The 19,371-nt window shown below is 37.1% G+C and overlaps 1 protein-coding gene across 4 annotated transcripts in view; it reads left to right on the top strand.

Annotated features, from left to right (window-relative positions):
- The first annotated feature begins 638 nt into the window (after positions 1-638).
- Positions 639-19,371, top strand: part of MYBPC1 (myosin binding protein C1) — a 110,978-nt gene continuing 92,245 nt past the window's right edge. For 2 of the 4 annotated variants that reach the window (XM_083366016.1, XM_083366017.1), the window contains exon 1: positions 639-747. In XM_083366016.1, coding sequence (XP_083222142.1) covers positions 723-747 — 25 coding nt within the window. In that variant the 5' untranslated portion in view covers positions 639-722. The remainder of the gene's footprint in view (positions 748-19,371) is intronic. The other 2 variants (XM_083366015.1, XM_083366014.1) reach the window with 1 other exon arrangement.

The following is a 19,371-nucleotide window of genomic DNA, read 5'->3' as shown; positions in this document are numbered from 1 at the left end:
AAAAAATCATATTTGTGTGCCCTTCATTAATGTACCATTCTTTTGCCTTCTTATTCACAGATAAAAATTGTCCATCATTTTTGAATGAAGAGGAAAATAAGTATCACTTCCGTTAGTGGTCCTTGCCTTGAGCAGTGTCACTGAAGCCAGCCATAATCTCCTGTCCCAGAAGATGAGCCCTCTACATTCCTCAAGTTAAGGAAAGCATCCCGAGGTTTAAATTATTTATCAAAGAACTAAAAATAGTTAAGTAGCATTGCAGATTTCTGATCAGGTTATCTGTCTGGGCTATAGTGCCACAAGGGTTGGGTGGAATGACAATTCTCTATTGACCAATCTCTCATCTCTAAAAGCCCTTTCTTTGATAGCTTGGCAAGCTGTTTGATTCCCCACGTTGTATGTGGATCCATGGGTCTGAAATTAGAAAGTTATAGCTGATCTCCTCAGCCACATGAAATGCAGCAGAGATTCCTTCCTAAAGCCGAGGGGGGCAGTGGCTTCAAACAACAGATGTAAGCTGAGCTCCCATAACTGTCAATTTTCAGAGGGTTTACATTGATAGGAGAGGAGGTTCTACTCTGATTGATATTTTAAGGCTGTATATAAAGTGGAAAAATTCTTCTCACTCTCTGCTTGTCATACTGGGCTGCATTTGTATCCGGGGCTCAATGTTTCCTAGCTTTTATATTTGCACATACTGGGAATAAAGACAAACTGAAACAATGCCAGAACCCACTAAAACAGCTGGTAAGTTTAACTGTTTTTTTTTAAATACATGCATATATCACACTGAAATTCTGAAATGCACATTTTCAAACCAGCTTGCAAATGAAGAGAGATCAGAGAAGGCAAACTATATTGGTGCAATATCAAATTTCTGTTCATGGACATCTACTAATGTATGCCCTAAACTAAAGCAACTTACATGATTATTTAACCACATTTGAATGGCTTTGTAGTAAAGACTAGAAAGCTCTGCCTAACTGGAAAATTATAATTTGGGCTGTGTGCAGGCTTACTTATCAGGATTGTTGGCAGTTGAATTATTATTCTATTATTACTAGTTCTACGGTTGTACTTAATTTTTATGAAAGCACCCTGTCCTAACATTTGCAAATCTAGAAATTTAAGAGGATATTTTACTTATATTATCTTTACAAACTTCATTGATTTTTATACTAATAAATAAATCATATTTTAGGTTTATAACATGATAGGTGTATAGATATAGATATAGGTAATATGACTGAAAGTGAAGTCTTTGTAAGTTTTGCATTAAATTTCAAGGGTGTTACTTTGCTCCTTGCCTGAAGTTTGGAGAAGGACCTTACTCCTTTCCAGCAAAACCTTTACAAAGATTTACAGTACACATTTACAAACATTTTGTAAAACATTGCACAGTAGGGAGAAGGGGGAGGTTGTCTAGTTGTTTCTTAATGGCTAGGTCTTGATGCTCCTCAACTTTCATTGTCAGAAGTTCCCAACAATCCTGCTATTGTGTCTTTCTTCTTATACAGTTCTTCTTCAATGTGCTATGGCTCCAGACCAAAAAGCCTCTTCCTTTGCTTTGTACTATTCTTTTAGGAAGAAGATCACATACAGGCTAGTTCTGTATAGGACTAAGAAAACATTTGAAACCACCCTAGACTTATTTGGAATTTTGAGAGGCTATTGTAGGTGCTCTCAAAAAATGTTTGCACAGCATTTACAAAATGGCTGCCAAAAAGCTTTTGGCCATTCACAAAGCATCCATTTACAAGTACTGACATTGGTATTCACCTCCACCAGCTGAGTGCCATGTACGACCTTTAGCTTTTTTTTCTGTGCAGGTCAAATAAAGGTCTACATACTGGCCACACGCCATTCCATTTTTAAACAATGCCTCAGAAGTCAGTATGCAGAGGTATTCTTAGAAATAAAGATGATCCCAATTGTTGGGACCTTGCTTTGTCACATGTCACATTACTTTTCCTATAGCTAAAATAATAAAAGTTTGAAGTCAGAAGTAGGGCAGGGTGCCAAGGGTGACTGCAAGTACAACGTACCCACAGGTCTTGTATTGTTTTTCAGTGTTGTGTATTCTTCCTGGGAACAAAGTTCTGTTAAGTTGAATGGTATTACTGTTACGTCAGAAGGAAATTTAAATTCTCCCTGAATAAAACCAGCCTAGTTCCTTCCTTTCCACTATCATAGGTTCACATTATACATCAAACAATGCCATTCTCTTAGGAGAAATATTAAAACAACACAATCTTTTATTTAAGACCTGTGAGATAAACATACCCTTTTTATCTAGGAAGATGGAAATGATATTTTCATGGGTAATTTCCATTTGTGAAAGCACCATCATTATTGCTCTCTGGATTGAGAGAACATCTGAAAAAAAGATGTTGTTATGCTAGCAAACATACTCCCCTCTGATACGTTTCAGATGATTCTGTTTGTTTCATACTGTGAACATAATTCCCTCCCATTTTAGGGATGTGAAAAAACCCTCTGGGCATATTAGATAGTGCCACAGTGGGGATTACACCTTGTCTGTGAGTCTGTGACAGGGATATTCTGAGTGTTTTATGAAGTGTGCTTTAAATGACATCCATATACAGCTAGTGTGTTTCACACCTCAGATCTTGTATTTTTCTTTCTTTCTTTCTTTCTTTCTTTCTTTCTTTCTTTCTTTCTTTCTTTCTTTCTTTCTTTCTCTTTCTCTTTCTTTTCTTTTTTTCCCCATTCTGTACTGATAATACAAGTTAATTTATGAGGGGTATGCATTTTATGGCCGACTTTCATTGGAACAGTGGATTGAATATGTACTTTTTCCAAAATCTTTCTAGCTCAGTTGTTGACTTAAGTTAAAATCTTTCATGTGGTCTCTGATTTAATGGAGAGCCATGAGGTTTGACCTGTTTGTTTTGAGCATTTATAGTTAACTTTCTGAATGTGATTGAAGCTAGCTGATTATCATAGGTTTTGGCTTCGTGATACAATCTGCTGGTTGTGTATTGTCTGTATAATTGTATAATCTGGAGTAGTGGTAAACACTACAAAGTTTAGCTGACGAGGTTTAAGTTTGGGATCTTTATTGTTATTTTATTTTGTTACAGTCATAAGGAAAAGGTATATTCTCTCTGTGTGTGTCTCTCTCATTCTGTCTCTCAATATACAAAGTTAGTTACTAATAATTTCTAAGACCCCTATATGGTCTTATTTTAACCTGTAGTTCTTGGTTAAACCTAAAGACAAAATTTCTTGACTCTTCGGGGTCAGAATGAATTTAAATTTAAATGAAGAATGACATTTAAGACAGAGTAACATTTAAAAAAAACAAATAAGAGTAGAATCTCATGTTAATCAATTATAAACAAAAAGTACATAATGACAAATACCCATCACTCTCCAGGATTAAGATCTAATTTTGTTGTCAGCTTTTGTCTCCTTTCTGTCAAACCATGGGGATTAGGGAACTTTGGACTGGGGTAGTAACAAGAAAGACCAATGGTTGAGATGACCTTCCCCAACCCATGGGAATTATAGTCCAGTTCATTAGAAGGGCTCTTGGTTCAGGATAGCTGATTTGCTGCAGCCTTGGATAAAAAAAAATCAAATTACTTCTTTACATATATTAACTATTTTAAATTCAGGGGTCCATGATTTGATTGAGAACTTTGTTATACACTTTGTTATACACTTTCATTATTTGCTTATCAAATTTATATGCCATTGTTATGCATGAGCATATGCTCATATGTAGTGTGAGGCAACACAGAGTGGCTTGCTTGTCAAGCTGTTTAGTTATAAAGTTTTCTGTTCTCAACAGAAATAAGAGGCTAAGCTCTCTAGAAGCTATAAGGAGTTTAGCACCTCAAAATAAGACTCAGCACCATACAGGGCTCAGTCCAAGGCAACTAGTGTTGACAGGCTGAAAGGATTTATTTTCTTGCTGACAAAGCTCTGTAATGCAGGAGGACAATGTATGAGGTACCTTCCCCAAAATAGCTGTGTAAAATATGTGTGCAAATTTGAAAGCTCAAGTCCTATTCAGGCTTCCTTTTAAGGTATCCTATTTGTAATGCAAATGGGAATACAGGTAGTCCTTGACTTACAAAAGTTCATTTAGTGACTGTTTGAAATTACAACGTTACTGCAAAAAGTGATTACCATTTATCACATTTATGACCGTTGCAGCATCCCCATGGTTACGAGATTAAAATTCAAACTCTTGGCAACTGGTTCATATTTATGACAGTTGCTGTGTCACAGGGTCATGTGAACCCCTTTTGCAACCTTCTGACAAGCAAAGTCAGTGGGGAAGCCAGATTCACTTAACAACCATATTACTAACTTAACAGCTGCAGTGATTCATTTAACAACTGTGGCAATAAAAGGTCTTAAAATGTCTCGCTTAGAAACAGAAATTTTTGGCTCAATTGTGACCATAAGTTGAGGACTACCTGTGTATATAGTATATCTTCATGGTGTATCTTCAGGGTAGAGTTAAATTAGCTATATGGTCTCCATTACCAGTCTTTATTTTGGTGGGTTGATTTGTGAATTGCGATACAGATACAAGTAAAATTATATCTATAGCTGAATGTATAAGAAATGCTAAATTTTGCCAATCTCATGATTTATCTGTTCTGTGGTTGTCACACAAGAAAATGACTGCAGATAAAACTGAGCATCAATTAAGAGAAACTCTGTTCCATTGATCTATACTTCTTTGAATAGAAGTACCATTGATATTACTCGACATAATCTATCTTAATAATAGGCTAGAATGGAAATCATATCCATCAGCATCCATCAATCTCTTGCGATGGGTAGCGGTGCCATTGTGTGTTCAAAATATTTCATATAATGCTGCATCTTCAGAATGTTTAATCTGTTGCACATGGTCACAAATGGGAGATTGCTAGAGAGTCAGAATTGTTCACATGGATACAGAACAACAGCTCTCCAAATGGCCTACATGTATGCAAAGACTGATGCATGCAAAGACAGATGAAATATAACAATGCAACTCTAAAATTATGAATAGAAATGTACTACAATATTCAGATACATTTTCATTTTCTGAGGTGGAAGTTAATTTTAATTTATTTTTTTTAATTTTAATTCCATTTATATCCCGCCCTTCTCCGAAGACTCAGGGCGGCTTAAAAACTTAGCAGTAGCCTTCATTCTATGTATATGTCTGCTTATTAGGGCTTTCACACACACCCAAGCGGCATTATTACAAAGTCAGCTTAATTGCCCCCAACAATCTGGGTCCTCATTTTACCTACCTCGGAAGGATGGAAGGCTGAGTCAACCTTGAGCCTGGTGGGACTCGAACCTGCACTAATTGCAGGCAGCTGGTGTTACTTAAGGAGGCATTAGCCCACTGCTCCACCAAGGCTCCTCAGACTTGATTGGCTTTTAACTACCTCTAATAAGCTGTCAAGTTCACAAGATTGCTAAATCAATTCAGTTTATTAACCTCAGGCCGCAAGAAATTCATGCCTCTGTTTTTATTGTTCAGTAATTTAGAGATTCTGAAATTATGTTCCTAAAAAGCAAAACTGAATGTGATACATCAAATGATTTATATATTTGCCTATATAACTTCTTTTTATCTTATTTTAAAAAAATATAAAAATGAGGCTCCCTTCCTCTTGAACATAACCAAAGACCTCGTTTTCTAGGGTTAGAGCTTGTTTTTGTAACTGCAAAAGTGCAAGATTATAATTAATTTTGTTCTTTCGGCATCTGAAGTAAATGTATTCTAATAGAATTGGATTTAATGATAGGAAGATGATTGACTTTAGCAAATGTATGACATTTAGAATAATCAACTTCCCCTTTTTAGCTATAAAGATTCATGCAAAGGCTAAAAGGAACAAAAGGAAAATAATATTAAGGTACCATTCTTCAGAGTTATTGGCTAAACATTGTTAACCGCTAATGAATTGCTATATAATGGCTCATTGGAATACCATAATAGAATGAATGTCTTAATTGAATATTTGCTAATAGACAGTCAATCTTTGGAGGATCTTTTTCTGAAACTGGAAAAATTAATTTCTAATTGACAGATAAATCTAAAAAAGGATTGACTGGTTTTTTAATTTCTCCTCTGCCACAAAAATACAGATGTCATGGGGAAAGTTCTGAGGACTTTGACCCTTTAATGTTAAGCATTAAGAGCTATGCTATCAGATATCTTTCCTTCTTCCTTTTCAGGGGCGTCTGACCCATATAAAAAAGGGATAGGGCTTCAATCATGTGGTCGCAGGCATCATTTTGACATCTGGGGATGCCTTTGTTCCTTTTTCAAGAGCTTTCAAGCTTCAGGAATTTTATTCTGCACTAGCAAGACCTAATCTAGAATTCAATGCCAGTGCAGGATGTTGAGCTTTTGAAAGCATTACAATCTGCAAGTTTTTAGTTGAGTTTCAGGCCAATGTGCTTGAATACAAAAACAGCCTGACAATACAAGCATTTGCAGGAAAGGGAAAGTTTTTCTCTTACAGGATGCTTCTAAAAGAGACCAGACAGTCAACTATTGGGTGGGTATGGAGCAGAGATTTTACCTCAGTTACTATGATTTTCTCCTTTCTTTCTATGCACTGTCAACAGGGAAAGCAGAAATCAATGGTAAGGGCAAAAGAAAAGAGATTTTATGAATAAAAGTGGCAATGTTCAGATGAAGTAAAGTAGAAAAAATAAAAGCTGTTGTAACTTATGGTTCACAGGATGAACTAATAAAATCTTTGACATTATTTCTCTACATTATAATTGGATATTGTTCTTACTTCAAAACAAAGAAAGAGTGCCATCACCAATCTGATGATTTACGATGTGTAGGTTTTTAAAAAAAATACTTACCGGTATTCACCTGCAGTTTAGATTGTTCCCAGGTTAGTTCTGTGGAAGAGTTTAAATATAACCCAAATATTCTTTTTACTAGGGCTTCGGGGCCTATTACGGAACAGTACCAGCTACCACAAAGTGGAAAAAAAACTAAGCAAAATAATAGATCATGCTAAAGAATAATCATTTATTTATTTATTTATTTATTTAATTATTTAAATTTATATACCGCCCTATTCCCATAAAACTCAGGGCGGTTTACAGGGAAAAATTAAAATACATAACATACAAAGTTAAAATCAGTTAAAACTGCGATTAAATTAAGTCCCTGAATTTAACTAAAACCTCATTAATTAAATAATTAAAACCCCTCAGTCTGGGCCAGACAGCTCGAAAAACCAGGTTTTCAAGTCCCTGTGAAATGAGCGAAGGTCGGGGGCAGTCCTAAGCTCCGTGGGAAGTTGGTTCCAAAGGGCCGGCACGCCCACAGAGAACACCCTTCCCCTGGGAATAACCCACTGGCATTCCTTAACGGGCGGTACCCTAAGAAGGCCCTCCCTGTGGGAGCGCACAGGACAATGGGAAGTTGATGCCGTCAGCAGGTGTTCCCTTAGATAATCCAGACCCAAGCCATTTAGAGCTTTATAGGTCATTACCAATCATGAAGACTTTATACCTCCATATTTATTATCCAGGCCTTTTAAGTTCTGCTGAAGCCAATCAGAAGCACTGTTAGAACAGATTTAGCAAGCTGCTATGTTTTAAGGATGAGGGAGAATATACTTGTATAGTTAACTAGACATGCTGGTAAATTATAAGGTTTTCATGAAGAAGATCTCGGGTTCAGTGCCTGACTTATTAGTTTAAAAGAATCCATTGCAAATATTTGGAAAAGTTCCAGCTGGATATGATGGATAGCTGCTGTTAAAGTAAATTCTGGTCTAGATGGAAAATTATATGAGTATAAACTTACTCTTTCAGTAATACATTTTGTATTTCAGAAAAAAAGAGCAAGAGCAAGAATTTATTTCATATCAGGGCAATTGTATTTATTTGCCCACTAGTGGTCCTTCAGCTGTGCATTTATAACCATGTAACTTTTAAGTCTGTCCAATTTAATATGGAAAATAATTTTATTTTATCTCCAGAAAGAGCAGTTAACAATCTATATTGCCTGTAGTTCTTCATTGTCATAAGGTGTTTTAACTTTCTTTAACCATTGCATTAAGAAAAGACCACAGTCTCAGTTTGTATTTTGATTTATAATTGGCCATTTTCTTATGCAGAGATTTCCAAACTTGGCAACTTTAAGACTTGTGGACTTCAACTCCCAGAATTCCCCAGCCAGGGGAAGTTTGTCAAGCAAGTTGCCAAGTTTGGAGACTTCTGTCCTTATGTAATAGACCCAGAGGTAGAAAGAGGACCTAACTTCTGCAGGGAGGTTAGAGTTAGGTTTAATGCTACCTCACAAGTATGTTTTCATGTTCATGTCCCACACTTCCTCCTATGATATTAAATTAATGTCGACCTTTAAAACTCCCACTCATCATGTTTGAATCAAGATCACTATCCTTCTGAATATATGCATCTCAGTTAAAATGATTCAAGTAGGCTGTTGCTAAATTGGTAAACACTGGAAACTATATCAGCCAATGTTTGAACACAAATTATAAGACATTTAGCTCACTACCACCTAGGGCTACTTTAAGCTCTGCCAAGAGTTCACCACTTCTGGAATATGTTTATTATTCACTGTACATCAAATCCCTTCCCACACAAGCACATATTACAATATCACAAACTATTTTTGAAATTTCCCACTCGGGAAGGAGTCTGAAAAGTATCGTCCAAAGCATAGTTGTCAAGTTATCAATCATAGTGCTCAACTAACCTACATTCTCTGAAAGTTACCACACTGAAACCCAACTGACAGTTCTGAAAGAAGATTTTCCTATATCTACATTATTGTAGTACTTGGTTGAACTCCAGGTCTCTCGGTTTCTAGTCTGAAGCCTTAATCACTACAGCAAACTGGCTCTCTAGGTTTGATTTATCTTCAATTAATCCAAATCTTTCAGTGCTCTTGAAAGGTACAGGTATCCACAGGTATGTGTAGCAGTCAAGAAGAAAAGTGGAGAAAGTATTTACCTGCAGATGGAGATGAAGATTAGTAGAAGTTCTACTAAAGATCATTTATTATCAAATATATGCTACAAGTTGTGTATATTATGTGTGGGTAGATAAAATAATTCAAGTCGTAAATACATATTTAATTTTAGATTACTTTTGGGTACAAAATGGAGTTTTAAAAGGTTTTTGAAATAGTGGGGAGGACATACACAAATGCAAACATGCAGTAATCATGATTTAGTTTCCTACAAAATGGTAACTATTGGGCTTTTAACGATGAGAACAATTAAAGTGTTTCGTTAATTGAGTGGTTGCACATTTTCTAAGTGTTTATTTAATTATCTATGTTTGCAGAAAATTAAAGAAACGCTGCTTTAAGCAAATATTTTACAATCAAGGCAGCAAAAATAAATAAAATTTTATTTCCACAGGGTAATCATGAAGATGTTTTGGTTTATTTAAATGTAAATGGAAGAATGTATGGATGGCAACTAGCCATAGGGAATTGTTCTCTTTGTGGGGATTTAAAAGCGATTGTAAAGCTTGTATAATTGGAAGAAATATATCAATTATCTGCTTTATAGTTAAAATAATAATTTTAGCTATGTGTAAATGTGTATAGCCTGAAAATTTATTGACAGATGTTTTAAGGGTCCACTTTATAATTGTCATTAATAAGCAATTATTATTATCTCCACCACCTCATTCTCTCTTTCTTTGCCATACTTATATCTGATGGTAATATTTGCCAACACTTTGGGGCCACATTTTATTTAAGTGCCATAAATAAAGCAATCTGTCATGCACTATATAAATCTTTTCAAATTAATCTGGTTTTACGGGCAATCTGGTTCTTGTTTGACAATACAACTGAGTACAGTAGAGATAAGATATTTTAGTTTGGACAGTGAAGAGGCACATTTCATAGATCTTTGCAAAAGTGGCAAAATACAGGTATCATAATTCCTACATCAGTATATATTTAAGTACATTTCCTCTATATATCATAACTTGATATATACCCTGGCCCCCAGGGGGAGGTCGTTCTCTGTGGGCGCGCCAGACCTGTGGAACCGCTTGCCGGTTGAGCTCCGGATGGGCCCCGACCTTCACTCCTTCCGGCGTGATCTAAAAGCGTATTTATTTGAGCAATCTGACCTGTTTTGATGGGTTAGGGCAGGGGTTTTAATATGTTCTTAATTATTGTTTTAAATTTGGGCATTATATTTAATCGTTTTTTAACTTTTGTATTCTGTTTTATATTTATTGCCCTGTACACCCCCCTGAGTCCTTCGGTAGAAGGGCGGTATAAAAATATAATTAATAAATAAATAAATAAATAAATAAATAAATAAATAAATAAATAAACAAACAAACAAACAAACAAACAAACTTGTCTCAATTTGATTGTCAACGAATAAAAGTCATTTAGGCTGAAAGAATGTACTATTTCTTAATTGGATTAGCTAGGAAAAAATGTCATTGATGAATATCAAAAATTCAAAGAGAAATGTTTAAATGTATGTATGTATTCATTGATTTGATTGATATAGCCAACCGACTTGCCAAAGTTACTCTGGGTGTTTCACAATGGAATAGAAGAACAAAAGCCACAGGAATTAAAATAAAATCCAGCAAATATCTGGAACCAAAAAAGACAGTAATAGAATAAACAAATGAATTAATAGAATAAAATCAATAAATAATTGGTTGTTAAACATTAAATCAAAGTATAATACAAATACAGAAAGAATGTGGGCATATGTTCTGTTTCATATGTCTGCTTCTATTTCAGTGGCTGCCAGTCCAAATCTGTCAAATAAGGAATCATAAGAAGGAAACAAAGTTTCCCATGACTTTCATCAAACAATACATTGAAGAGACATAGAGTCATTTGGTCAGAAACTCCACCCATTACAGCAGGGGTGAGCACCTTTTTCCGACCTGTGGAATTCAACATCTAGAATTCTTCAGTAAGCAAGGATGGCTCAGGCATTTGGGGAGTTGAAATCCACAGATCCTAAAGGAGCCATAGCTGCCCATTCCTTCATTTCAGAGATGCAGGGATAGCAATAGCACTTAGACTGATATACCATTACATAGTGCTTTACAGCACTCTCTGAATGGTTTATAAATGTCGGCATATTGCCCCCAACAATCTGGCTCCTCATTTTACCAACCTTGGAAGGATGGAAGGCTGAGTCAACCTTGAGCCCATCAGGATTGAACTTCTGGCTGTGGGCAGAGTTAGCCTGCAATACTGCATTCTAACCACTGCACCACCACATAAGAACTGTACAATCTTATGTGATGGTCCAATCACCCAATTTTCAAAATTGTAAAACATTCGGCATATCATAACATGAGATTCAGCAGTTGAAGCTCTGATCTCATATTTTATGTAAGTTTGTCTAAATCATGCATAATAATAATAATAATAATAATAATAATAATAATAATAATAATAATAATAATAATTTGGAAGGGACCTTGGAGGTCATCTAGTCCAACCCCCTGCTCAGGCAGGAAACCCTATACCATTTCAGGCAAATGGATGTCCAGTCTCCTCTTAAAAACTTCTAGTGTTGGAGCATTCACCACCTCTGGAGGCAAGTTGTTTCACTGGTTAATTGTTCTAACTGTCAGGAAGTTTCTCCTTAGTTCTAGTTTGCTTCTCTCCTTGACTAGTTTTCATCCGTTGCTTCTTGTCCTGCTTTCAGGTGCTTTGGAGAATAGCTTGACTCCCTCTTCTTTGTGGCAGCCCCTGAGATATTGGAACACTGGTATCATGTCACCCATCACCCGTCTCTTCATTAAACTACACATACCCAATTCCAGCAACCGTTCCCTATATGTTTTAGCCTCCAGTCCCCCAATCATCTTTGTTGCCCTTCTCTGTACCCTTTCTAGAGTCTCAACATCTTTTTTACATTGTGGTGACCAAAACTGGATGCAGTATTCCAGGTGTGGCCTTACCAAGGCATTGTAAAGTGGTATTAGTACTTCATGTGATCTTGATTCTATCCCTCTGTTAATGCAGCCTAGCACTGTGTTGGCTTTTTTGGCATAATATCATATGTAAGGCAAGGCAGATGAAATCTCATCAAATTTTCCTAAAGTTTGCAATGACAACTTGTTTTTTCTAAGTGCTTATTGGACATCCAGAGGTTGCCCTGATGTTTTTCAGCATCCCGATATCGAAATCTATATTTGCATCTGTATCTACATCTGTGTCATCTCCTAAATTTGTATCATTATTGAGTGGCACATTTTCTTCAGATCTGTTCCTCTTTAGTCCTTTTCTTTTTTAAAAAAAATGGCAATGCAGTTCTGTCTAAAAATAAGAGTGATGGAAATGTGTAAGTAGCTACCCTATTTTCATCAGTCAACAAATGGTCCGACAAAACTCAGGCTCCTTGGTGAGCTTGGGTATTGGTGTAAATCAGGATCCATAATCCTCTTCTTGGATGGCTAAACCATGAAAGCATTTCTCTGTGCAAAACTAAGTAACAGCTGTGCTTTTACTCTCTTAATTAGATGTCACATCTTGATATTCTAGGCATGTTCTTCTAGCGTATAAAGCAGAGATGGGTTACATTTCCAACCTTATTGCATTTAGCCTTCTTCAACAAGGCTGCCTTTGAAACTTCAGGTCAACAGAGTCAGTAAGTCTGTTGCACACTTTATTGGATACTGGTTCCCAGCAAATGCAATGGAAGTTACTTTTTTTTAAAAAGTAAATATACATGTTTACAATTCAACTGCAATCAGGAGATAAAAAGAGGAGCTTGTTAATACATAGTACAAATAAAAATGCTTGAGGAGATCTGCTTTAGGTTTTGTGTGTTGTATTTGACAGGGAGTAGATATAAGGCAGAGGTCTTCAAACTTAGCCCTTTTGTGACTTGTGGACTTCAGCTCCCAGAATTCCTCAGCCAGGCATGGTGGCTGAGGAATTCTGGGAGTTGAAGTCTACAAGTCATAAAGGCGCCAAGTTTGAAGACCCCTGTTATAAGGGCAGCCTAGTGCAACAGGAAGGAGATTTATGCTTCACAGTGTCATCATCATTTAAGCACTAATTTGTGCTTGAAGATAACCTGCCAGGTACTATAAAAATTGTGTGATACAGCAGGAATATTGGTTCTTTCCTGAAGTGCAGAAGAGACCTGTTGGCTGCAGCATATTGAGTCACAGCTGGCAATTATACAGAAGGAAGGCTGTGCAGTACAGCAGAAGAGAGATTCTGGAGCCCTGGGAATCTGCCTCCTGCAGCCTTTTTGATCCACCTCAGTTGAGGCAATGGCCTTCACAATGTAGTGGGAGTCTCCCTCCCATAGCCTCAGACAACCTCTTGCCCCTCATCAGCTGTTCAGTCTGCACACAAGAAGCTAATACCCAGAGGCTCCAGTTCAAAGCTGGAGAGGTGGCATCCTTGCCCATGAGATTTAGGCCTGCCTTGGGATTAGAATTTGATCACCCTATCAACATTGAGACCTAGTGGACAAGGTTGATACTTTTTGAGAAGAAGAAAAATGAATTTTGCAATAAATGTTTCCCCTGTTTTAAAACTTAGTTTTCTAGATTATACCTTTGAAAGAGATTTGGAAAATCTAGACATTCAAAATCTGCATGTTTAAAATCTGGATGCAAAGAATAGATGCATAGATTTTCAGTTATAAAATGTCTTAAAACCTGCTTTAAAAAACTGGCATGCTTCAGCAGACATACAGAGAGGCCGGACGGACTCTCTGCTGTACAGTGAGAGGGATATAAAGAAAGGGATGTCCATGGAATGTGTCCTCAGGAGACCTTCCAGTAAATTTCCCTTAATGTGACTCAAGAAATTCTTCTGCAATAGATAAGTTCTGGAAATGCAGTATATAGTATTTGCTGCTGCAACAAGCCTGCGAATGTTCTTCTTTCCATGGATCATTCTTTGTTTTTCAGAGTTGGATTCCATGACATTCATAGGTGTACCGAGAATTGCAGAAAATGTTCAAGACTGTGAACTTACCACCACCAATATAAATATATTAAATGTTAAATATAAAAACATTTATATTAAAACTTCTTCAAAACCTCTACAAGATCTTATTTGACCCCCATAATGGCATGCCTAGGTGTGGCCATACCACATGTAAACCATAATAATGACACACTTGTTTTAACATTGCACAAATAATGCAGATTACATTATCGTCTCTGTCATCTATATAACAGATTGACTTGCGAGGCCGGTGTGTTGTGCAATTAGCTCACATGGTGTAATAAGATGGAGGGTTTGTATCACTGTGAGTTGGGGGTGGGGGCACGAAGGGAGGCTCAGCCAATCTCAATGTATACATGGTTGTACTTTGACAATAAAGGTTCGTTCATTCATGATGACATAAAATAAATATTTGCTCTTCCAGAGAAATGAATGGCTGAGGCCCTCAGAACCCACCAAAGTTATCCAAGAGTAATTTTTAATGTGGAGGAAGGAGTAATTGTTAAATGCATGAATGGTGAACAATCCTATTACTCACATTTAAAGTTAATAATGTAACAATGTAAGAAAAGAAAATCACATTTAATTTGGTTCTACCCACTGATTGTGGGTCTTGGATTGTTATCCAAAGGCCAAATGAGGCACTTGGCTCAGAAAAAAAATGTGACACTTTCAAAGTTTATGATTGTGTTTAGTTAACAGATACTCTATGGGAGGACAAGGCAATTGATCAGAGTCCTAAGGAAAACTGAGCTATCTATTTAATTTTCATATTGCTATTTATAATTTTTTTAAAAAAAATTGGGAAAGTAATGGCATTTTCCTTAGCTTAAGTTGCTTTCATGCAATGATGTCTAGCTAAATACTTTTTAAATGTTAAAATAAGTACTGTCTCAACACAAGTACATACACCTGAAGCATACTCATCAGTCTTTTTAGCATTGACCTCTCCCCCAGATTCTTTTTTTAAAAAAAACCTCTCCATTGACCCTTACATTATTTATTTATCTAATTAGTTGATTCTACCTTTCCTCTGGGAACTCAAGGCATGGTACATAGCATTCCCTCCTCCAAATTCTTCATCACAGCAAAATCTCTGTGAAGTAGGTTGTCTTGGTAATCAGGTTCAATGCTTAACAGTAAAGTTCATCAATAAACATTGTATTATAAATGCCCTTGCGAGTTCTAAATGGGAAACGGCATACAAGCATGTGAATGAAGGAATGAAAATGAATGAATGAGCAAGCCAGCCAGCCAGGTGGTCGTAGAATTCCCGGGGAAAAAAAACATCTTGAACCAAAGTCTGGAGATATGAATGAAACAAAACTAACTAAAACTGAAGCAAAAGGTATGTTTCATGCAGAAGGGAGCTGGTATTCCCTTTTAAAGAACAGGAATGTGACATGATGGTCTAGGAGTCTCAGTTATTGTTAGATAAGCAGGTGGAACCTATTGAAGATAGGGGTATTATTAGTCAGCTTTGGCTGATGCATGGTTGTGGTCCTTCCTGGAATGAGACCCCCTGCCAAGGATGACTTGGGCCCTCATTAACACCCAACTAGATTATTTTAGTCACTCTCCATGGTTCTGCCTTTGAAGACCACTTGGAAACTGATGGTCTAATTGGTCCATATTGCAAGGAAATCGGAGTCATCACAGTCATCTAACATCAGTTTCTCAATCACAGCAGAGTTCAAATGCAACTCGCAGTGCTTTTTTTAACATCTGATGTCCATGTGGAGTCACAGTTAGGTTGCTTGCGTATAGGTCACCTTCCTTGATGTAGAAGTTGCCCATCTGACCTATTCAGAATGTATTATATGTTACAATCTATGATGTTATATCAAGCTGATGAGGTGAAGAGAGGAGAGTCCATAGCCAATGCTCACCATGGAACGGGTCCCCTCTTGGAGCAGGTCAACTTCCAGCAATTATTTCAAACCAAACTATTCTGAGGACATTTGAGGAATGAGAATGGTAATTGTCCTGCTTATGTCCATCTGCTCTATTTTTGCACCTTTTTTATTTTTATCTCAATTTTATTCTATTTTATAGAATATACGTATTTGTTTTATGCTTTTATGACATAGTCCTTAGAACAAAATGCAATAAATAAATGAGATATAAATTTAAATCTTGTATGTCTTCATTGATGCTCTTGAATGGCCATTTTGACCTATTTTTTTTTCTTAAACTTACTATCTTGCAATTTTTCAATTCAGAGCTATTGGGTTATATGTTACCTGGGACGGTATGGTTAACCTTGTAAATTAAGCTGGTTTAGCGTTTCGTGCGCCTTTGGCATCTAGTCATGCCGGCCACATGACCACGGAGACGTCCTCGGACAAGCGCTGGGTCTTTGGCTTTGAAACGGAGATGAGCACCGGCCCCTAGAGTCAGAAACGACTAGCACGCATGTGCGGGGGAACCTTTACCTTTAGCATTAGTTATTACTTCAACAAGAGACCACCAGGGAATAGCTGAGCTGCAGGGTAGGCTGAAAAGTTAGGAAGGAACTTGAAAGACAGCAGTGGTAAAGAATTTCAGTATTCTTACTGACAGAATTTCATGAATGTATCTCTGTTGTCCTCAGAAACTGAGTTTAACTTGACTTTCTTCCTACCGAATCTTTCTTTCAAAATACATTTTGAAAGATTTTTGTGAAATCAACATAAAAAAAATATTGCTACTTTCTAAAATATACACTTTCAGGCCCTCAAGTCTTCTCTTATTCTGCAATTCTATTTCAGGGATTTATAATCTTTTTGGTTATGTTCTATGTTTAGTCTGAAGTACCTTCAGCTTTCCTGGCTAAAACTGTATTGACATTTTCCCAGTCTTGGCAGCTGAAGAGTGTCCTCATGATTTAATGAGGAAAACTTCTCCCTGAGGGGATGAAATGCTTTGTCAGGCATTCAGTGTGGGGAATTGATCCATAGTATAACCCTCACAACACCTAACCAGAGGACCTTGTAAGGCAACTAGATGGTAAAGAATAACATCATAATACTGAATCAGAAAGGCTGAACAGCTATAGAAGTAACATGTCCTTTTTTATTGTTCTTCCTTTCTTGGCAGAAAGGTCTATCCTGAAAGCTAATAGTCTGGTTAACCTTTGGTACTGGGAGCTGTGATATGTTTACTGTTGGCTTCCTTCAGAACTGAAAGTGGCAGCCAAGGACACCTTATTGTTGATAGATAACTGAACCATGCAGTCCAAGTTAATTGCCAACTGAAAGAGGGAATCTACTACAGGCCTAAGTTCAGCAGATGATACCAGTGCCAATTCTTGCCTTCCTTTTTAGACCTAATCTTGCTCTTATCTTCAAGTAGGCTAACATTGCTTTTCCCTATGTGTAGTGGAAATGTATCAGGATGCTTCTCAAGTTAAGGGCTGTTCATGGTCTTTTGAGTGACATGTTGGAGACTCTGTTCAAAAGATGAATGTAATAGGACCAAAATGTGGGTAAGACAAAGCCAGGACAGAATTTAAATTTAATAATTAAAAATTCAACCCCTTCTGCCACTTATGAGGCCCTACCTCTGCATCTCCACAAAACTCTAGGGCCTCTGAAGAGTTTTAAAAGGTGAGCTGATTAACCTTAAACTCAACTTCTAAGAAAGAAAATTTGTAATATTTATCTTGAACTTCCCACTCTTAGAAGCTTCTGTCTTGAAATCTTCTTGGTTGTTGGCATTGTCCCCCATCCCACCTGAGATCAAAACATCAGGATGCCCTGGGTTGTTGTTTTTTTTGTTTGTTTTTTTGCTTCCCAGTGTCCAGGAGGTAGAATAACCAAATAACAGAATTGAAATGGACCATGGAGGTCTTCTAGTCCAACCCTATACGATTATGGACAAACAGATGCTCAAACTCTTCTTAAAAACCTCCAGTGATGGAGCACCCACAACTTCTGAAGGCAAGCCATTTCACTGGTTAATTATTCTCACTATCAGGAAAATTCTCCTTACTTCTAGGTTGGTTCTGTCCAGTGCTTTTTTGTAAAAGAAAAAGGTGCCGGAACTCACACCCGTCATAGAACCTGCCTTGCCTACCCTACAAGGTTCCATCCAAAAAAGGTGCCGGAACTCCGTTCTGAGCATTCTATGAGAAAAAAAGCCCTGGTTCTGTCCTTGATTAGTTTCCATCCATTGCTTCTTGTCCTGCCTTCTGGTGCTTTGGAGAATAGGTTGACCCCTCTTCTTTGTAGCAGCACCTCAAATATTGCTATCATGTCACTTCTTTTCACTAGACTAGACACCCAATTCCTGCAACTGTTCTTCGTATGTTTTAGCCTCCAGCCCCTAATCTTCTTTGTTGCTCTTCTCTGCACTCTTTCCAGAGTCTCAACATCTTTTTTTTGCAAGCAAAACTGGATGCAATATTCCAAATGTGGTCTTACTGGGACATTATAAAATACTACCAACACTTCATGTGATCTTGCTTCTATCCCTTTGTTAATGTGGTCTAGGATTGCATTAGCTTTTTTGGTGGCTGCCTCACACAGCTAACTCATATTGTCCACTACGACTCCAAGATTCCTCTCAGTTACTGCTGTTGAGCCAATTTCCACCTATTCAATACTGTACATTTTTTTTCTTGCCTAAGTGTAAAACCTTTCGCTTTTTACTGTTGAATTTTATTCCGTTAGACAGGGCCCAGTGTTCAAGTCTGTCGAGATCCTTCAGGGGTGTTGTCTATTCCTGCCAACTTGATATCATCTAGCAAATTTGATGAGTTCCCTTTTTATTCTCTTATCTAAATAGTTTATGAAGATACTGAAGACTATTGGGCCTAAGACAGAACCTGTTGGATTCTGGTTATAACTCTGCTTGCTTTTAGGTGTTCAGAGTTCTGTTGCTTGATTATCTTTTCCAGGATCTTCCCAGGTATTGATATCAGGCTGATTATTCTGCAGTTTCCATGGTGATTTGACAGCACCTCCACATGGTCACCCTGAAAGAAAATGCAGTGTGGAACTGAGGAGAAATAAAGGATAGGGTGCTTGCCAGAGCACACATTTTTCCTTCCACCATTGGGCATGCATACGATCTTCCCTTGCTTCTCCTTTGTCATCCACCAAATTCCCAAGAAAAGCCATGAAACACAGCAGGAGGAAGGAGGGTGGCTATAGTTAAATATGACTACTCCATGTGAAGTAGTGTATAAAGCTCATATAATGGGGAAAATGTGGACAGTGGATATTTTAAATGAATGGTCTAAAAATCAATGTGAAAAGAAAGCATACAGAATGCAAGATTGTAAAAAAAAATAAGGTGACAAAAATCAGAATTATTATTAATTACAGACTATATGCCATAAAGTTGATGTAGACTCAGCAGCCACATAGATACTTTTTTTTCCATGATAATTTGCCCCTAAACTCAGGTCTTCCAACAGT

This window comes from Vipera ursinii (genome assembly GCF_947247035.1).
Source record: "Vipera ursinii genome assembly, chromosome: 6".
Classification (NCBI taxonomy): domain Eukaryota; kingdom Metazoa; phylum Chordata; class Lepidosauria; order Squamata; family Viperidae; genus Vipera; species Vipera ursinii.
This window is presented reverse-complemented; position numbering and strand designations above follow the sequence as displayed.